This window comes from Eucyclogobius newberryi, unplaced genomic scaffold (genome assembly GCF_026437365.1).
Source record: "Eucyclogobius newberryi isolate DKJ021-1_F unplaced genomic scaffold, fEucNew1.0.hap1 SCAF_20, whole genome shotgun sequence".
NCBI lineage: Eukaryota > Metazoa > Chordata > Actinopteri > Gobiiformes > Gobiidae > Eucyclogobius > Eucyclogobius newberryi.
In genome coordinates, this window is record NW_027315835.1 from 853,177 (window position 1) to 876,684 (window position 23,508).

Here is a 23,508-nt window from a genome sequence, read left to right on the forward strand (position 1 = left end):
AAAGACAAAGTCAAATTTGTCCATTTTCAAACGTAGTTCTAAAGTTTCATACCTGAACTTTTAAGGTGTGGCCTAAACTGAAGCCCCGCCCTCTGCTGCTGGCGGTGGAATAACACCACATAAGCGTAACCCCTCCCACAAACAAACAAACAAACAACAACAACATGCCCCCGGAAACAAACACGAATATAAAATCGTGATAAACCGCGTGTAAAGGCGCGTTATGGCCGTGTTTTGGCGGTTTTTGACGGTGAACTTTGTGCGCGTCCGCGGAGCGTTTGCGCCGCGCTCCCCCGGCAGCCCGTGCGCTCATGGCTGGGAAACCCCGTGGACGCGGCGGCGCTTTTTCAGACGGTGAGTCGCCTTCGACTGAATTCTAATTTAGTGATAAAAATTTCACGGAAAAAGCCCGCGCCGCTCCTGCCTCCTCCCGCGTGCCTCCGCGTCCCGTGCTTCAGGGCGGGAAGCAGAGCAAAATGTGCCCGGGACGGCGCGGGAGCGGCGAGAAAAGCCCCGCGTGCGGGAGAGGGAGCGGGAAGGAGGAGTGCGCGCGGGAGGAGGGGGAAGAACGGAATTAAAAGTTGCCAAATGCAGCAGATATTGGGTTTCAAGCGCAGTGAGACGCGACCGTGCGCCGCGCCGCGCTCGCCCCGTGGCCCCGGCGGCCCCGTGGCCCCGCGGCGAGACCGGGAGGAATATTTATGGCCGTCGCTCGTTTTTCCGCCGCGATCCACCGTCGGAATCCACGTCCGACATGGCGGCGGCGGCGGCGGCGGCGGGAGAGCCCGGGCCGCGGCGGGACCCGAACGAGACCGAACCTGACGTTTTACGAGCCGTTCTCGCGGCGGAGCACCGGGGCTCGCGGCGCAGGGCGCAACAAACTCTACGTTCTGACCGTTTTTGTCGGAGTAAAACGGCGCAAACCGGGCGTTTCCCGTGTTTTAACCGAGCACCGAGTTAAAACATGACAGATTAAAGCCTTTTACGGGGATTAGCGTGTCGTTTTTTCGACGTGCTTATGCTAGGTCGGCTCGAAAACGTTAAAAAAAAGCACTTAAATCAAGGACGGTTTGATTTAACACGACTTTACCTTTGTTTGAACTGTTTTCCACTAAGTACATCGACAATGTTTGCGAAAACCGCGGTTATTTGACTATAATCCGCCTTTTAACCAGTTTCAACTCTTTATTTTCCCCCCAAATCGACGCAACACAATAACGGCCACCAACGGTTTCGTGTGAAATGTCTGAATCCAACTGAAGCACGTTATTGCTTCACGTTCAACACCAAATACTGCAGCAAAACGACCCGAAAACCTCTAAATCCTCCAACACCCAGATTAAGGCTCTGAACGCGTTAAATCCACACTAACTGCAGAAGCGCCCGAGCGGCTGCCGTCCCTGTCCTCCTTTGTCCTCCTTTGTCCTCCTGTGTCCTCTGAGGCAAACATGGAGGACGTGGCCGAGCTCTAAAGACGGCCTCCACCTCCATTTTGGAGCAACGCAGTCGTAAAACAAGCGGCGCCGTCAGACGATCGTGGAGCTAATTCCACGTCTTCTCCCGCTCACGACTCAACACATCGCTCTGCAGCGTGCTGCACCGCGCCCAGACTGAGGCCTACACGCCACCTCCTACACGCCACCAGCCCTACACGCCACCAGCCCCTACACGCCACCTCCTACACGCCACCAGTCCTACACGCCACCTCCTACACGCCACTACACGCCACCAGTCCTACACGCCACCTCCTACACGCCACTACACGCCACCAGCCCTACACGCCACCTCCTACACGCCACCAGCCCTACACGCCACCTCCTACACGCCACCAGTCCTACACGCCACCTCCTACACGCCACTACACGCCACCAGCCCTACACGCCACCTCCTACACGCCACTACACGCCACCAGCCCTACACGCCACCAGCCCTACACGCCACCAGCCCTACACGCCACCAGTCCTACACGCCACCTCCTACACGCCACTACACGCCACCAGTCCTACACGCCACCTCCTACACGCCACTACACGCCACCAGCCCTACACGCCACCTCCTACACGCCACCAGCCCTACACACCACCAGCCCTACACGCCACCAGCCCTACACGCCACCAGTCCTACACGCCACCTCCTACACGCCACTACACGCCACCAGTCCTACACGCCACCAGTCCTACACGCCACCAGCCCTACACGCCCCCAGCCCTACACGCCACCAGTCCTACACGCCACCAGCCCTACACGCCACCAGTCCTACACGCCACCAGCCCTACACGCCACCTCCTACACGCCCCCAGCCCTACACGCCACCAGTCCTACACGCCACCAGCCCTACACGCCACCAGTCCTACACGCCACCAGCCCTACACGCCCCCAGCCCTACACGCCACCAGCCCTACACGCCACCAGCCCTACACGCCACCAGTCCTACACGCCACCAGTCCTACACGCCACCAGCCCTACACGCCACCTCCTACACGCCACCAGCCCTACACGCCACCAGCCCTACACGCCACCACCAGCCCTACACGCCACCAGTCCTACACGCCACCAGTCCTACACGCCACCAGCCCTACACGCCACCAGCCCTACACGCCACCTCCTACACGCCACTACACGCCACCAGTCCTACACGCCACCACCCCCTACACGCCACCACCAGCCCTACACGCCACCACCAGCCCTACACGCCACCACCAGTCCTACACGCCACCAGCTCCTACACGCCACCAGCCCTACACGCCACCACCTCCTACACGCCACCAGTCCTACACGCCACCACCTCCTACACGCCACCAGCCCTACACGCCACCAGTCCTACACGCCACCAGTCCTACACGCCACCAGTCCTACACGCCACTACACGCCACCTGCACTACACGCCACCAGCCCTACACGCCACCACCAGCCCTACACGCCACCAGTCCTACACGCCACCAGTCCTACACGCCACCAGCCCTACACGCCACCAGCCCTACACGCCACCTCCTACACGCCACTACACGCCACCAGTCCTACACGCCACCACCCCCTACACGCCACCACCAGCCCTACACGCCACCACCAGCCCTACACGCCACCACCAGTCCTACACGCCACCAGCTCCTACACGCCACCAGCCCTACACGCCACCACCTCCTACACGCCACCAGTCCTACACGCCACCACCTCCTACACGCCACCAGCCCTACACGCCACCAGCCCTACACGCCACCAGCCCTACACGCCACCAGTCCTACACGCCACTACACGCCACCTGCACTACACGCCACCAGTCCTACAATAATAATAACCTCCGGAAACCTTCGACAAACGGCGTGATAACGTGAGGCGTTGGGTCCGTTGGGCGACTTGCTCCAGCTGGTTTCCGTGGTTACACGTAATAAACGGCATTATTTCCTGACCACGTGCTGTGTTTGTGTCTCATGAACGCTCTGCTCTTTGCGCCGCAGATGTCATGGACGATGAGGACGATCGCCAGCTGCTGGACATTCTGGGGTAACGCGGGTTTCACCCTGTTCAAAATGTTTGTTATAGAAGTATAAATAGAAGTATAAGTCGCTCTGGAGTATAAGTATAAGTATAAATATAAGTCGCTCTGGAGTACAAGTATAAAATAAGTATAAGTCGCTCTGGAGTATAAGTATAAATATAAGTCGCTCTGGAGTACAAGTATAAAATAAGTATAAGTCTCTCCGGAGTATAAGTATGTAAGTATAAATATAAGTATAAGTCGCTCTGGAGTATAAGTATAAATATAAGTATAAGTCGCACCTCGGCCAAAACTATGAAAAAAGGTGCGACTTATAGTCCGGAAAATACGGTAATCTTTTTTTTCCTGCCAGAACAAAACTTAAAGTACATAATATATCTCAATATACAGAGAATATACAGATTTAATCCCTCCCCTTTTGTCCTCTTCCAATTTAATCGATTCTGACTCTTCATAAGTCGAGATCACATTTTACAAACAAATAATTTAAAATAGAAACACTAGAAACGCCGCTTAAAATATAATCGCCTTTTTTACACTAAAGTAGAATATTTTAATTAAATTAACAAACAAACTAATATTAACATTAAAAATATGGAAATTGATAGAATGTGTCATAATTCACTTCATTTATTGTACAATAGCTTATTTTATTCTTGAGTTTGCCGCGTGGAAACAGGAAGGAATATGTTTTGTTTACGCTCAAAGAAGGTGGAGCTTGCACCAACAAATCCCATTTTTATGAATTCAAAATATGAAAAGTTAAGTTAGTTTGGCCTTAATAAACAAAAGGTTTGATAAGATCGTAAATAGTTTTGTGTTTTTATTACAAATTGTTTTTTTTTACATCGAAATTTTTTGACATCGAATTTGATTTATTTTGACTTTGTATTTTATTTTACATTGAATTTTAGAAAAAAGTAATCGTAAATATATACAATGAATATTTTTACTGGATTCGATGTCAATTTTTTAAATTTCAATATCAGAAAAAAATGTATGTAAAAAAAATCGTTATTATAGTTATTTTTTATTACTATATTTTTTTTTTACATCGAATTTAATTTATTTTGACTTTGTATTTTATTTTCCATCAAATAAAAAAAAAAGTAATGGTATTTATAAACAATGAATATTTTTGTCAAAAGAAATAATTTCCAATGTCCGAAAAAATTTGATGTAAAAAAAATAAATATATATATAAATAGTAATAAAAACACAAAATAATGTTCATGTGCGACGCCATCGAGCCCCGTGAACGGCGTCAGGGCGGTGCTCCTCGGTGTTTTTACAGTCCGGGCTCATTCGCTTTAAGGGTGTTATGACCCCGAAGAGAGGTTTAACATATTTAAACGGACACGGAAACAAGTTTAAACAAGTTTATTAGGTTTTCGCCAAATATAAATGCCAAATTTCGAACCCCCGTGCCATAAAAATCACCCCAAAGTTATAAAACGAAAGGTGGACCTGGTGGGCCAGCCAAACAGAAATAAAATAGGAGCGACACCGGGCCAGCCCCGTATAGGGCCGTCGAAGCCGGTGCCGACACCTCGACCTAAAGCACAAACATACGACACACCAAACCCCCAATCTAGCCCCAAACAAAAGCGAAAATGGGACGACCGGTCCCACCAGGCCAAACAAAACAGGCTAGTGCTACTGCTAGTGAGAGCCAGCTGGGAGCAGGCGAGCCGAGTGCGTCAGCGAAGCGGGACCGTAGCGGGATGGGCGGAGCCGAGCTGAGAGCGAGCCATGAGCCCATCCGGTCTCCATTTAAAGGCTCCAGGGCGCGGCCCGCGGCCGGGAGCCAATCTAATAACAAAACTAAACAGATCATTAGACAAAAACTGAACCGACAAAATATTATTATAACCAATAGGGAGGAAAAGTGCCCAAACCTAACAAAGGGCTTAATTCCCGTTCGTTTTATTTAAGCGGCAGAATGCAACAACGCGACGCCGCGGCGTACGAAAACTGGGCGGGGAATCCGTAAATATGCTCTTGTTCCTGAACGTTTTCCTTTTGCCCTGACAGGGACGTCGACGCGCTGAACGACTATCTCCACGGCAGCAACAGCAAATCCGTGAGTACACCGCTCGGCGCTCGTCCCACCGCGTTTGTCGCTGTCGTGTCTCTGACCTGTGTCCGATGTCCTTTCTCGACGGCGTCCCTTTTCAGATCGGCGAGGACGATGTGACCAACGCCGCGTACGGCTCCGACAGCTCCTTCTTCTCCGCGGACACGGTTCGTATTTGCAGTGAAATGTTTGAGTTCAAAATGGCCGGGGGTCAAAACGAGGCCCCCGTGCGCCGTCTCCCTCGAATTATGCAACGGGAAGCGCGCCGTTAGCGTGCTAGCTGTTGTTTGCGTTAGCCTCTGAAAGTCGCGACAAGCGCTTAAGCACACGTCAAGGATTATAATCGAGACGAATATGTGGAGAAAGTCGTATCAAACCGTTTAAAAAGAACACAGAGCACTATAATACACAGAGTACTATAATACACAGAGCACTATAATACACAGAGCACTATAATACACAGAGCACTATAATACACAGAGCACTATAATACACAGAGTACTATAATACACAGAGCACTATAATACACAGAGCACTATAATACACAGAGTACTATAATACACAGAGTACTATAATACACAGAGTACTATAATACACAGAGCACTATAATACACAGAGTACTATAATACACAGAGTACTATAATACACAGAGCACTATAATACACAGAGTACTATAATACACAGAGTACTATAATACACAGAGCACTATAATACACAGAGTACTATAATACACAGAGCACTATAATACACAGAGCACTATAATACACAGAGTACTATAATACACAGAGAACTATAATACACAGAGTACTATAATACACAGAGCACTATAATACACAGAGTACTATAATACACAGAGTACTATAATACACAGAGCACTATAATACACAGAGTACTATAATACACAGAGTACTATAATACACAGAGCACTATAATACACAGAGTACTATAATACACAGAGCACTATAATACACAGAGCACTATAATACACAGAGTACTATAATACACAGAGTACTATAATACACAGAGTACTATAATACACAGAGCACTATAATACACAGAGCACTATAATACACAGAGTACTATAATACACAGAGCACTATAATACACAGAGCACTATAATACACATAGCACTATAATACACAGAGCACTATAATACACAGAGTACTATAATACACAGAGCACTATAATACACAGAGTACTATAATACACAGAGCACTATAATACACAGAGTACTATAATACACAGAGTACTATAATACACAGAGCACTATAATACACAGAGCACTATAATACACAGAGCACTATAATACACAGAGTACTATAATACACAGAGCACTATAATACACAGAGCACTATAATACACATAGCACTATAATACACAGAGCACTATAATACACAGAGTACTATAATACACAGAGCACTATAATACACAGAGTACTATAATACACACAGTACTATAATACACAGAGCACTATAATACACACAGTACTATAATACACACAGTACTATAATACACACAGTACTATAATACACACAGTACTATAATACACACAGTACTATAATACACACAGTACTATAATACACAGAGTACTATAATACACACAGTACTATAATACACACAGTACTATAATACACACAGTACTATAATACACACAGTACTATAATACACAGTACTATAATACACACAGTACTATAATACACACTGTACTATAATACACACAGTACTATAATACACACAGTACTATAATACACAGAGTACTATAATACACACAGTACTATAATACACACAGTACTATAATACACACAGTACTATAATACACAGTACTATAATACACACAGTACTATAATACACACTGTACTATAATACACAGAGTACTATAATACACACAGTACTATAATACACACAGTACTATAATACACAGTACTATAATACACACACAGTACTATAATACACACTGTACTATAATACACAGAGTACTATAATACACAGAGTACTATAATACACAGAGTACTATAATACACAGAGTACTATAATACACAGAGCACTATAATACACAGAGCACTATAATACACAGAGTACTATAATACACAGAGCACTATAATACACAGAGCACTATAATACACAGAGCACTATAATACACAGAGTACTATAATACACAGAGCACTATAATACACAGAGCACTATAATACACAGAGTACTATAATACACAGAGCACTATAAAACACAGAGCACTATAATACACAGAGCACTATAATACACACAGTACTATAATACACACAGTACTATAATACACACAGTACTATAATACACAGAGTACTATAATACACACAGTACTATAATACACACAGTACTATAATACACACAGTACTATAATACACAGAGTACTATAATACACAGAGCACTATAATACACAGAGTACTATAATACACAGAGCACTATAATACACAGAGTACTATAATACACAGAGCACTATAATACACAGAGTACTATAATACACAGAGTACTATAATACACAGAGCACTATAATACACAGAGCACTATAATACACAGAGCACTATAATACACAGAGTACTATAATACACAGAGCACTATAATACACAGAGCACTATAATACACATAGCACTATAATACACAGAGCACTATAATACACAGAGTACTATAATACACAGAGCACTATAATACACAGAGTACTATAATACACACAGTACTATAATACACAGAGCACTATAATACACACAGTACTATAATACACACAGTACTATAATACACACAGTACTATAATACACACAGTACTATAATACACACAGTACTATAATACACACAGTACTATAATACACAGAGTACTATAATACACACAGTACTATAATACACACAGTACTATAATACACACAGTACTATAATACACACAGTACTATAATACACAGTACTATAATACACACAGTACTATAATACACACTGTACTATAATACACACAGTACTATAATACACACAGTACTATAATACACAGAGTACTATAATACACACAGTACTATAATACACACAGTACTATAATACACACAGTACTATAATACACAGTACTATAATACACACAGTACTATAATACACACTGTACTATAATACACAGAGTACTATAATACACACAGTACTATAATACACACAGTACTATAATACACAGTACTATAATACACACACAGTACTATAATACACACTGTACTATAATACACAGAGTACTATAATACACAGAGTACTATAATACACAGAGTACTATAATACACAGAGTACTATAATACACAGAGCACTATAATACACAGAGCACTATAATACACAGAGTACTATAATACACAGAGCACTATAATACACAGAGCACTATAATACACAGAGCACTATAATACACAGAGTACTATAATACACAGAGCACTATAATACACAGAGCACTATAATACACAGAGTACTATAATACACAGAGCACTATAAAACACAGAGCACTATAATACACAGAGCACTATAATACACACAGTACTATAATACACACAGTACTATAATACACACAGTACTATAATACACAGAGTACTATAATACACACAGTACTATAATACACACAGTACTATAATACACACAGTACTATAATACACAGAGTACTATAATACACAGAGCACTATAATACACAGAGTACTATAATACACAGAGCACTATAATACACAGAGTACTATAATACACACAGTACTATAATACACAGAGCACTATAATACACACAGTACTATAATACACACAGTACTATAATACACACAGTACTATAATACACACAGTACTATAATACACACAGTACTATAATACACAGAGTACTATAATACACACAGTACTATAATACACACAGTACTATAATACACACAGTACTATAATACACACAGTACTATAATACACAGTACTATAATACACACAGTACTATAATACACACTGTACTATAATACACACAGTACTATAATACACACAGTACTATAATACACAGAGTACTATAATACACACAGTACTATAATACACACAGTACTATAATACACACAGTACTATAATACACACAGTACTATAATACACACAGTACTATAATACACACTGTACTATAATACACAGAGTACTATAATACACACAGTACTATAATACACACAGTACTATAATACACAGTACTATAATACACACACAGTACTATAATACACACTGTACTATAATACACAGAGTACTATAATACACAGAGTACTATAATACACAGAGTACTATAATACACAGAGTACTATAATACACAGAGCACTATAATACACAGAGCACTATAATACACAGAGTACTATAATACACAGAGCACTATAATACACAGAGCACTATAATACACAGAGCACTATAATACACAGAGTACTATAATACACAGAGCACTATAATACACAGAGCACTATAATACACAGAGTACTATAATACACAGAGCACTATAAAACACAGAGCACTATAATACACAGAGCACTATAATACACACAGTACTATAATACACACAGTACTATAATACACACAGTACTATAATACACAGAGTACTATAATACACACAGTACTATAATACACACAGTACTATAATACACACAGTACTATAATACACAGAGTACTATAATACACAGAGTACTATAATACACAGTACTATAATACACACAGTACTATAATACACAGAGTACTATAATACACAGAGTACTATAATACACAGAGCACTATAATACACAGAGCACTATAATACACAGAGCACTATAATACACAGAGCACTATAATACACAGAGCACTATAATACACAGAGTACTATAATACACAGAGTACTATAATACACAGAGCACTATAATACACAGAGCACTATAATACACAGTACTATAATACACACAGTACTATAATACACACAGTACTATAATACACACAGTACTATAATACACAGAGTACTATAATACACACAGTACTATAATACACAGAGTACTATAATACACACAGTACTATAATACACAGAGTACTATAATACACACAGTACTATAATACACAGAGTACTATAATACACAGAGCACTATAATACACAGAGCACTATAATACACAGAGCACTATAATACACAGAGTACTATAATACACAGAGTACTATAATACACAGAGCACTATAATACACAGAGCACTATAATACACAGAGCACTATAATACACAGAGTACTATAATACACAGAGCACTATAATACACAGAGTACTATAATACACACAGTACTATAATACAGAGAGTACTATAATACACAGAGTACTATAATACACAGAGTACTATAATACACAGAGTACTATAATACACAGAGTACTATAATACACAGAGTACTATAATACACACAGTACTATAATACACAGTACTATAATACACACAGTACTATAATACACACAGTACTATAATACACACTGTACTATAATACACAGAGTACTATAATACACACAGTACTATAATACACACAGTACTATAATACACACAGTACTATAATACACAGTACTATAATACACACAGTACTATAATACACACTGTACTATAATACACAGAGTACTATAATACACACAGTACTATAATACACACAGTACTATTAATACACAGTACTATAATACACAGTACTATAATACACAGAGTACTATAATACACAGAGTACTATAATACACAGTACTATAATACACAGAGTACTATAATACACAGTACTATAATACACAGAGTACTATAATACACAGAGTACTATAATACACAGTACTATAATACACAGTACTATAATACACAGAGTACTATAATACACACAGTACTATAATACACACAGTACTATAATACACAGAGTACTATAATACACAGAGTACTATAATACACAGTACTATAATACACAGTACTATAATACACAGTACTATAATACACAGAGTACTATAATACACAGAGTACTATAATACACAGTACTATAATACACAGAGTACTATAATACACAGTACTATAATACACAGAGTACTATAATACACAGAGTACTATAATACACAGTACTATAATACACAGTACTATAATACACAGAGTACTATAATACACAGAGTACTATAATACACAGTATTATAATACACAGAGTACTATAATACACAGAGTACTATAATACACAGAGTACTATAATAAACAGAGTACTATAATACACAGAGTACTATAATACACACAGTACTATAATACACAGAGTACTATAATACACAGAGTACTATAATACACAGTACTATAATACACAGTACTATAATACACAGTACTATAATACACAGAGTACTATAATACACAGAGTACTATAATACACAGAGTACTATAATACACAGAGTACTATAATACACAGAGTACTATAATACACAGAGTACTATAATACACAGTACTATAATACACAGTACTATAATACACAGAGTACTATAATACACAGAGTACTATAATACACAGTACTATAATACACAGAGTACTATAATACACAGAGTACTATAATACACAGAGTACTATAATACACACGGTACTATTATACACAGAGTACTATAATACACAGAGTACTATAATACACAGAGTACTATAATACACAGAGTACTATAATACACAGTACTATAATACACAGTACTATAATACACAGTACTATAATACACAGTACTTTAATACACAGAGTACTATAATACACAGAGTACTATAATACACAGAGTACTATAATAAACAGAGTACTATAATACACAGAGTACTATAATACACACAGTACTATAATACACACAGTACTATAATACACACAGTACTATAATACACAGTACTATAATACACAGTACTATAATACACAGTACTATAATACACAGAGTACTATAATACACAGAGTACTATAATACACACAGTACTATAATACACAGAGTACTATAATACACAGAGTACTATAATACACAGAGTACTATAATACACACAGTACTATAATACACAGAGTACTATAATACACAGAGTACTATAATACACACAGTACTATAATACACAGAGTACTATAATACACACAGTACTATAATACACACAGTACTATAATACACAGAGTACTATAATACACAGAGTACTATAATACACAGTACTATAATACACACAGTACTATAATACACACAGTACTATAATACACAGTACTATAATACACAGTACTATAATACACAGAGTACTATAATACACAGAGTACTATAATACACAGTACTATAATACACAGAGTACTATAATACACAGTACTATAATACACAGAGTACTATAATACACAGAGTACTATAATACACAGTACTATAATACACAGTACTATAATACACAGTACTATAATACACAGAGTACTATAATACACAGAGTACTATAATACACAGAGTACTATAATACACAGAGTACTATAATACACAGTACTATAATACACAGTACTATAATACACAGTACTGTAATACACAGTACTATAATACACAGAGTGCTATAATACACAGAGTACTATAATACACAGATTACTATAATACACAGTACTATAATACACAGAGTACTATAATACACAGAGTACTATAATACACAGAGTACTATAATACACAGAGTACTATAATACACAGAGTACTATAATACACAGTACTATAATACACAGTACTATAATACACAGAGTACTATAATACACAGAGTACTATAATACACAGAGTACTATAATACACAGTACTATAATACACAGTACTATAATACACAGAGTACTATAATACACAGAGTACTATAATACACAGTATTATAATACACAGAGTACTATAATACACAGAGTACTATAATACACAGAGTACTATAATACACAGAGTACTATAATACACAGTACTATAATACACAGTACTATAATACACACAGTACTATAATACACACAGTACTATAATACACACAGTACTATAATACACAGAGTACTATAATACACAGAGTACTATAATACACAGAGTACTATAATACAGAGTACTACAATACACAGAGTACTACAATACACAGAGTACTACAATACACAGAGTACTATAATACACAGAGTACTATAATACACAGAGTACTATAATACACAGTATTATAATACACAGAGTACTATAATTCACAGATTACTATAATACACAGAGTACTATAATACACAGAGTACTATAATACACAGTACTATAATACACAGAGTACTATAATACACACAGTACTATAATACACACAGTACTATAATACACACAGTACTATAATACACAGATTGCTATAATACACAGAGTGCTATAATACACAGAGTACTATAATAAACAGAGTACTATAATAAACAGAGTACTATAATACACACAGTACTATAATACACACAGTACTATAATACACACAGTACTATAATACACAGAGTACTATAATACACAGAGTACTATAATACACAGAGTACTATAATACACAGAGTACTATAATACACAGAGTACTATAATACACAGTACTATAATACACAGTACTATAATACACAGAGTACTATAATACACAGAGTACTATAATACACAGAGTACTATAATACACAGAGTACTATAATACACAGTACTATAATACACAGAGTACTATAATACACAGTACTATAATACACAGAGTACTATAATACACAGAGTACTATAATACACAGTACTATAATACACAGTACTATAATACACAGAGTACTATAATACACAGAGTACTATAATACACAGAGTACTATAATACACAGAGTACTATAATACACTGTACTGTAATACACAGTACTGTAATACACAGTACTATAATACACAGTACTATAATACACAGTACTATAATACACAGAGTACTATAATACACAGTACTATAATACACAGTACTGTAATACACAGTACTATAATACACAGAGTACTATAATACACAGTACTATAATACACAGTACTGTAATACACAGTACTATAATACACAGAGTACTATAATACACAGTACTATAATACACAGAGTACTATAATACACAGAGTACTATAATACACAGTACTATAATACACAGTACTATAATACACAGAGTACTATAATACACAGTACTATAATACACAGTACTGTAATACACAGTACTATAATACACAGAGTACTATAATACACAGTACTATAATACACAGAGTACTATAATACACAGAGTACTATAATACACAGTACTATAATACACAGAGTACTATAATGCACAGAGTACTATAATACAGAGAGTACTATAATACACAGTACTATAATACAATACACAGTACTATAATACACAGAGTACTATAATACACAGAGTACTACAATACACAGAGTACTACAATACACAGAGTACTACAATACACAGAGTACTATAATACACAGTCCGTTCTGTGTCTCGGTGGCAGGTTGGTGAAGTAGATCTTTAAATCCGTTTGTTCCGTGAGAATTGTTCATAACCGCAGCTAGATCCGGCTGCAGTTCATCACTCTTCTGTATCACGACGCTGTGGACGTCACCATAGCAACGGGTAAACAAACGTACACGAACCGTTAGGAAGGACTAGCTTCGCCCGAGAGAACTGATCCCGGAACAGCAGACGGACACACACGGCGGAGGTTTCGTCAGCCGGCGGCTCTCGAGTTTGTGGCGCCGCCGTCGTGTACGTGGCGTAAAGGCCCCGGGGCCGCGCGGTTCGCAGTGGCGTCTTTTTCACCCTCACGGTTCTGCTTTAAAACGGCTCCTTCAGATGTAGAAGTGAAGCCGGGTCGACCTCATCGTGTTCGCGGCGATAAAATGTGTTGTAACTGGCTGCAGACAGCGCGCCGCGGTCCCATTTTGACACAACGCGCTAAGTTTACACAATGTGACTTTCACGATGTGATCCCATGTGTCTCCGCAGCCCGTCTCGAACCCCAGCGGTCTCAAAGATGTCCCGGACTTCGGCATGGACGCTTCGCTCCAGCCTCTGTCCGGCAGCCTGTCATTCATCGAGGACGAGCTAGGGTCGCCGCGGTCGCCCAACGACGATGGCGACGGCGGCGGCGGCGACGACCAGCCCTTCGACATCCTGCAGAAGTCTCTCCTGGAGGCCGACATCACGGAGCAAACTCTGGCCCAAGAAGCTCTGCTCGAGTCCCAACCGGCCCCCAGCTTAGTGCAGCCGCCCGTGTCCTTTCCCTCCATCGTCCCCGGGAACATGGGCGGGGCTGTGGGCGTGGTCACTCCCGCCGGGCAGTTCATCCAAGGAGTTTCGCAGTTGCAAAACGGCTCCGCTCCACACATCCAAGTCTTGGGGTCTTTCGGAGGGACCGGCGGAGTTATGACTCTTAGTAATCTTGAAAGGACTCCTCAGCTCGTGCTCAGACCTCCGTTAGCCGCCGCCGCCACCGCTCAAGCTCAAGTCGGAGGATTTAAGAATGTTCCGCTTCAGAACATCATCATCCAGAGAGGACCGGGCGGGGCTCTGGTGAGGCCCATCCAGCCCAAGCCTCTCCACACGGGGGCGCAGGCGGTCTACAGCGTGGGTCTACAGCAGGCTAACGCCGCCGCCGCTAACGGATCCATCGTAGTTCAGTCGAGTGTGGACCAAGCTAACGCCACGGCGCCCGGGCAGTTCATCCTCCCCGGGTCGTTAGCGTTGGCCCCGCCGGCGACGGCAATACAAAACGGACCCACGGACGCTAACACGCTAATAACGGCGCAGAATGCCGTGCAGATCGTGGGCGGTCAGAGCTTCACGGCGACGGCGGGAGGGCAGCTCGTTCTGAACCAGGCGCCCGTACAAGCCGCGTCCGCCCCGGGGCGGCTCACGCTGGTGGCGGGGCAGAACCAGGTGCCCGGGAGCCCGGTGCAGCGCCTCCTGGTGACGCAGACGGCCAACTGCGCCTCACTGTCGCCTTTGCCCCCGGCGGCGACGCAAGAGCAGGTGAGCCACGCCCCCTCACACCCCTGTTTAAAGAGTTCATTGCTATGGCAACGGTCCTAACGTCCTTGAGTTGTGTTGACGTTGCTCTTGTTCCTCCAGAGCTCCGCCTCCTCTGCCCTGAAGCTCACGCCCCTTCACGGTAACGTCATCATCATCATCGTTTATCGACTCGATATCGTTTCTATAACGATGTTGAAACTTGTGTTTTCAGCCTCACAAACCATCACTGTAGATGATACGCTAACCGCTCAGGTGAGGACCACACCCTTCCTCTGAGGGCCCCTCTGAGGGCCCCTGAACCACACCCTTCCTCTGAGGGCCCCTCTGAGGGCCCCTGAACCACACCCTTCCTCTGAGGGCCCCTGAACCACACCCTCAATAACAATAACCCTCTGTCTTCTCTGTGGTCAGGTTGGACTCCAGCGGCCGGTGCCTCTCACTCGAGGAGGAATGTACGTTTCCATATTGTCTTTTCCCTCGTCACATGTCCCCAAAGCCCCGCCCAGAGGCCCCGCCCAAACATCACCGCGTCCCTCTTGTTTCCTCAGGGTGCTTCAGCAGGTGAGGAAAGACCACCTGGGAGTCCTGGGTCCGGACAAGTCCCGCTTCTGTTCCTTCGAGGACGTCCTGAACCGACTGCTGCCATACAACGTGTTCCAGGGGGCCCCGCCCAGCACCCAAGAGTTCTTGCACGGTGCGGCTCTTTGAGAATCAACTGCTTTTTAAGTCATGTCAAATTTGGAGGTTCAGTTTGTGTTTCGAAACGCTAAAGGCTAAACTGACAACGCATGTGCCGCTAAAGGCTAAACTGTGAGCCGCTAAAGGCTAAACTGTGAGCCGCTAAAGGCTAAACTGACGACGCGTGAGCCGCTAAAGGCTAAACTGAAGGCTAAACTGACGGCGCGAGCCGCTAAAGGCTCGTCGAGGCTAACGGCCATGTTTGAAGTGCCCGATGGAGTGTCTTGCTGGAGGACACGGTGGCGATGAAGCTCGGCCTCATTCGAGCTGCTTTGTGTTTCAGTGGATGAAGAGTTTGAGCTGGTGGCGGCTCAGGTGGTGAACAGAACTGAGGCCATGGTGGACAAGTACAGGAAGCTGCTGATGGTGGAGGCCGAGGTGGAGGTTCAACTCTGGATCCTCGTCGTGATGTGGCCTTTCACAAACGTATTCATGATGTCACTTCCCGTTTCAGAGGTCGAGTCCGTCCTCCGAGATCGTGATGATCGACCGGACGTTTAACCAGGAGGAGCGCGGCGGCCTCACGCACGACAAGCGCACCCTGCTCCTGGACCCAGGTCAGGACGGCCACGCCTACGTCCCAACTCTGTCCCGACTCTGTCCCGACTCTGTCCCGACTCTGTCCCGACTCTGTCCCGGCTCTGTCCCGACTCTGTCCCGACTCTGTCCCGACTCACTTTTATTAGTTTTTATTAGTTTTTGTAACATGGAACACACACATAACAATAAAATTAATACAATTTATAAAATTTATAAAATTTATAAAATTTATAAAATTTATAAAATTTATAAAATTTATAAAATTTAAATAAATAGAACATAAATAAAATGAATTAGAATAAAATATAAAATGAATAAAATTAAAATACAAAAAAATTAATTCAATAAAAATGTCACTAAATTAAATAGAAAAAATATAATATATAAAAAAAAAACTTCCCAGACTCCTCGTCCTTTTTCCTGGGCCATTTTAACTCAGCCACAAACGACCAAAGACAGACCGTTTATTAAAGTCCCGACCAGAGAGCAGAACACACTGATCACTGCTACACAACAGCCACGCCTTCCACGCCCGTGGGCGGAGCCACGCTGGGCTGGTCAGACATGGTTCACCTGATCCTCACGTCCAGACAGAGGCTGAAGCTCTGTAAACCTGTAGTGAGGACTTCAGAGAGGCGGAGCAATGAGGCAGAGGAGGAGGAGCTACGTGTGTGTTTGGACATTACAGACTGGGAGGAGCTACGTGACCAACTACAAGCCCAGAGCCCCCCTTCTGCAGATGACAACCCCTCCCCCCTCGCCCCCCCTCTCACAGTTCAGGAACAGGAAGTAAACAGGAAGTAAACAGGAAGTAAACAGACTATTTTGGAAATCCAACCCTGGAAAAGCTGCTGGACCAGACGGTGTCTCTCCCTCCACCTTAAGACACTGTGCAGGCGAGCTGACTCTTGTCTTCACAGGCATTTTTAACACCTCCTGGAGTCATGCCATGTCCCAGCTTCAAGTCGTCCATCATTGTCCCTGTCCCCAAGAAGCCCCGGATCACTGGACTTAATGACCACAGACCTGTGGTGCTGACGTCTGTCATCAAGTCATTTGAGCGCCTGGTCCTCCCCCACCTCAAGTCCCTCATCTCCCCCCTGCTGAACCCCCTGATGGACCTCCTGCAGTTCTCCTCCTGACTCCACCTGCAGGGGGAGCACTGACTTCCTGATGGAGTCAGTGTGTGCGGCTGGGGAAGAATGTCTCAGACACTGGGACCATCAGCACAGGAACTCCACAGGGCTGTGTACTTTCCCCTCTTCTCTTCTCCCTGTGACAAACTGCTGCACCTCCAGCCACGACGACACCACCCTCATCACCATGACGACACCACCCTCATCGCCATGACGACACCACCCTCATCACCATGACGACACCACCCTCATCCCCATGACGACACCACCCTCATCACCATGACGACACCACCCTCATCACCATGACGACACCACCCTCATCCCCATGACGACACCACCCTCATCGCCATGACGACACCACCCTCATCGCCATGACGACACCACCCTCATCACCATGACGACACCACCCTCATCCCCATGACGACACCTCCCTCATCACCATGACGACACCACCCTCATCGCCATGACGACACCACCCTCATCGCCATGACGACACCACCCTCATCGCCATGACGACACCACCCTCATCCCCATGACGACACCACCCTCATCACCATGACGACACCACCCTCATCACCATGACGACACCACCCTCATCACCATGACGACACCACCCTCATCACCATGACGACACCACCCTCATCACCATGACGACACCACCCTCATCACCATGACGACACCACCCTCATCACCATGACGACACCATCCTCATCACCATGACGACACCACCCTCATCACCATGACGACACCATCCTCATCACCATGACGACACCACCCTCATCACCATGACGACACCACCCTCATGGAGCTCATCTGGGACGGGGATGAGTCTGTTCAACGCCCAGAAGACACTGGAGATGATCGTGGACTTCAGGAAAGTCACAGCCCCCCAGCGCCGCCCCCCTCACCATCACAGACTCCTCCTCTTCCTCTGCACCACCATCACCAGGACCTCAAGTGGGGGCCCACCATCACCTCCTCCATCACCTCCACCATCACCTCCTCCATCATCGTGTGGTACGTCGGAGCCACAGACAGGACAAACAGAGACTACAGCGCCCTCTGCTGAGAAGGTGATCGGCTGCAGACTTCATCTCTGCAGGAGGCCACTCCCCTCAGGACCAGAACCTCCCGTCACAGGAACAGTTTCTTTCCCTCATGAACACTTAAGCACCTGTCACTCACTGTCACTGTCACTCACTGTCACTTTTTATTGCACTATATATTTTATCATGTACATATAATGTCTATGTCTATTTTTTATATATCTGGAGCTGTCGGTGTAATCCCTCATTGTTCCATTGTAGAAAAAGCTTCAGTTGTTTCATCTGGACTCAGTCAGAAAAAATAGACGTTTCGACTTCACCCAAGAGTCATTGTCAATGAGAGAATTTAGGTCGAGAACTCCCATATTTATACTATTCTGTGGTAAGACCCGCCCATTGGGAGGAGCCTCCTGAAGAGGAACGAGTTGTTTGTTTCAACAGAAACTTACCCTCTTTGTATCTACTGAGCCTATTCAACCCTTTAATGGACTCTTAGTCTCCCCTTTGTCTTAGTGAGACCCTGGCTCACCCTGAGGACCTGAGGACATCTAAATGTCCTGGTCCTGGTCCTCTACCTTTCCAGGGGTTCAGTATACCATTATAGATACCAGGAAGATTAAACCTAAGCCCTCCATTTCTGTTTAAAGAAGGTCTTTCTTTTTTTTTAACAAAAATAGCTTCCTTGACTCCTCTTTCAAACCATCTTTTCTCCTGCTTAAAACCTTCACCTCACCGTCTTCAAACCAGTGATTAGAGGCTTCAAGATGGAGTTGCACGGCACTCTGAGGTCCTGAACTTGTATTTCTTCTGTGCTGATAAAGCCTCTTGTGTAGAAGCTGTTTTGTCTCACCTATGTAACGTTCTTTACAGCTTTCTTCACTGCATTGGATCGAATAAACTACATTGCTCTGTTTTTGAGTCGGCAACTTGTCCTTTGGGTGAACCAGTTTTTGTCTAAAAGTGTTTCCTGGTTTAAAATAAACAGGGACTTCGTGTTGTCTAAAAATTCTCTGCAGTTTTTCCGACAGGCCAGACACATAAGGGACAGAAACACTTCCTTCTCTGTTCACTTTCCCTTTTGTCCTGCTTCTTGGTTCTCTTCACTCTGTTGAGAGCCCAAGCGGGGTAACCACAGGCTGAGAGGGCATTACGGACATGTTTTTCCTCTTTCTTCTTGCCCTCTGAGCTGGTGGGCACACCTTGAGCTCTGTGTTGAAACAAACAACTCTTTCTACTTCAGGAGGCTCCTCCCAATGGGTGGGTCTTACCACAGAACAGTATTAATATCGGAGTTCTCGATCTAAATTCATTTATTGACAATGACTCTTGGATGAAGTCGAAACGTCTATTTTCTCAAACTGAGTCCAGATGAAACAACTGAAGCTTTTTCTAATATCTGGAGCTGTTTATTGTTTGTGTTGCTCCAGGACAAGTTCCTGTTTTATTGTGAAATTAAACTGGTTCTGAAGTTATTGTTTCATGGTTTCTTCTTCTTCTCCTTCATCAGTTGGATTCATCCCTTGTTCTTGTCTCCTCAGACGGTTTCCTGGAGGACTTCTGCTGCGGCGTCAGATCCAGCCTGTTCTCCGCCGGTCCCGCGCCCCCCGAGCCCCCCGCGCCCCGACACCAGCACTGTTTCCCGGACGCCCGCTCGCCGTCCTCGCCCTCGTCCTCGTCGTCTCTCAGGACAGATCCGCTGCAGCCTCCGTACTCTGACCCGGGCGGGGGCGGGGACGGGGACGGGGGCCAACACAAACGCCCCAAACACGAGCTCAAACTCAAATTTCAAGCGTCGTCCTTCGCCGCCGGACACTACGTGGCCACGAGCTTCGCGGCGCCAAACGAGACGGACTCGGCGCTGGAGGCGGCGGTCAACAGCATCCTCGAATGTTAACGAGAGACCACGCCCTTCTCTCTGAACGCCCGTCTCTCTGAACGCCCGTCTCTCTGAACGCCCGTCTCTCTGAACGCCCGTCTCTCTGAACGCCCTTCTCTCTGAACGCCCGTCTCTCTGAACGCCCGTCTCTCTGAACGCCCTTCTCTCTGAACGCCCTTCTCTCTGAACGCCCGTCTCTCTGAACGCCCGTCTCTCTGAACGCCCGTCTCTCTGAACGCCCGTCTCTCTGAACGCCCTTCTCTCTGAACGCCCTTCTCTCTGAACGCGCGCGGCCCAAAGAGATGCGACTATTACGCCCGAAATGTTCGGCAGTTTAAGGTCTAATTTGAGTCGTTTTTACTCGTTTCAAGAGATCTAGATTTTTAGACGTTTTTGTTTCTTTTTTTGGTTCAAATTCGGTACAAAATTGTCACTTTTCAGATTGAATCAAATGTTTTTGCGCTTAATTATTTCATGATTTGGCGTAAATGCATCGAAACTGTCGTTTGCTGTATTTATTTCCTCTTTTGGTCTAAATTCGGTACAAAAACACGTCAAAGTGAGAAAATAAGTCAGAAATAATCAAATTGAAACTTGTAAAATCAACTGAATTTAGATATTGGACTTTTTAAAGTGTTAAATGGAAACTTCAGGCTCAGAAATCTTTGAAAACAAAAGGCAAACGAACTCCAATAATTAGCTTCATTCTTTATAGTTTTGACTCTCATCGTGACTTTAACACTAAAGCCGGTTTATTCCCTTTTCCAAACGCACAATATCATAAACAAGCTGCAAAGTGAACGTGTCAAACACTAAAATGGCCAAAGATCGTTCTTAATTCTGCTCAGAAGCCTTAATTATTCATCAATCTACGGCTCAAACCTGCAATTAAATGTTGATCACTCCTGACGACGCCAAAGCCTGAACGAGCCTTAACGTGATAACGTGTCTTCAGCCGTTCTGAGTCTGACATCCTGTCGCCTCAGATCCAGTCGCCGAGCGAGTAACCGCCCGAGTCGCCGAGCATGCAGCACAAAGAGATGCGCCTGCTATGCCTGAAATGTTCCATAGTCTAAAGGCGGTCTAAGGCGGTCTAAGGCGATCTAAGGCGGTCTAAGGCGATCTGAGGCGGTCTGAGGCGGTCTGAGGCGGTCTAAGGCGGTCTAAGGCAATCTAAAGGCGGTCTAAGGCGATCTAAGGCGGTCTAAGGCGATCTAAGGCGGTCTAAGGCGATCTAAGGCGGTCTGAGGCGGTCTAAGGCGGTCTAAGGCAATCTAAAGGCGGTCTAAGGCGGTCTAAGGCGATCTAAGGCGGTCTAAGGCGATCTAAGGCGGTCTGAGGCGGTCTGAGGCGGTCTAAGGCGGTCTAAGGCAATCTAAAGGCGGTCTAAGGCGGTCTAAGGCGATCTAAGGCGGTCTAAGGCGATCTAAGGCGGTCTGAGGCGGTCTGAGGCTGTCTAAGGCGGTCTAAGGCAATCTAAAGGCGGTCTAAGGCGATCTAAGGCGGTCTAAGGCGATCTAAGGCGATCTAAGGCGGTCTAAGGCGATCTAAGGCGGTCTAAGGCGATCTAAGGCGGTCTGAGGCGGTCTGAGGCGATCTAAGGCGGTCTGAGGCGGTCTAAGGCGGTCTAAGGCAATCTAAAGGCGGTCTAAGGCGGTCTAAGGCGGTCTAAGGCAATCTA

At 43.7% G+C, this 23,508-nt stretch overlaps 1 protein-coding gene across 2 annotated transcripts; it reads left to right on the forward strand.

Moving 5' to 3' along the window:
- Positions 1-227: 227 nt before the first annotated feature.
- Positions 228-22,985, forward strand: bicral (BICRA like chromatin remodeling complex associated protein). 2 transcript variants are annotated; one of them, XM_072456607.1, is made up of 12 exons: positions 228-354; positions 3,456-3,501; positions 5,531-5,579; positions 5,675-5,740; positions 15,466-16,491; positions 16,591-16,630; positions 16,703-16,743; positions 16,903-16,943; positions 17,040-17,185; positions 17,513-17,613; positions 17,684-17,786; positions 21,490-22,985. In XM_072456607.1, exons 1-12 carry the CDS (start codon positions 312-314, stop codon positions 21,843-21,845), a joined length of 2,058 nt encoding a protein of 685 aa, XP_072312708.1. In that variant the 5' UTR covers positions 228-311; the 3' UTR covers positions 21,846-22,985. The 2 variants fall into 2 exon arrangements, with proteins under 2 accessions (XP_072312708.1, XP_072312709.1); XM_072456608.1 differs by having other exon boundaries at positions 229-354; positions 17,513-17,607; positions 21,490-22,980.
- The last annotated feature ends 523 nt before the right edge of the window (positions 22,986-23,508 follow it).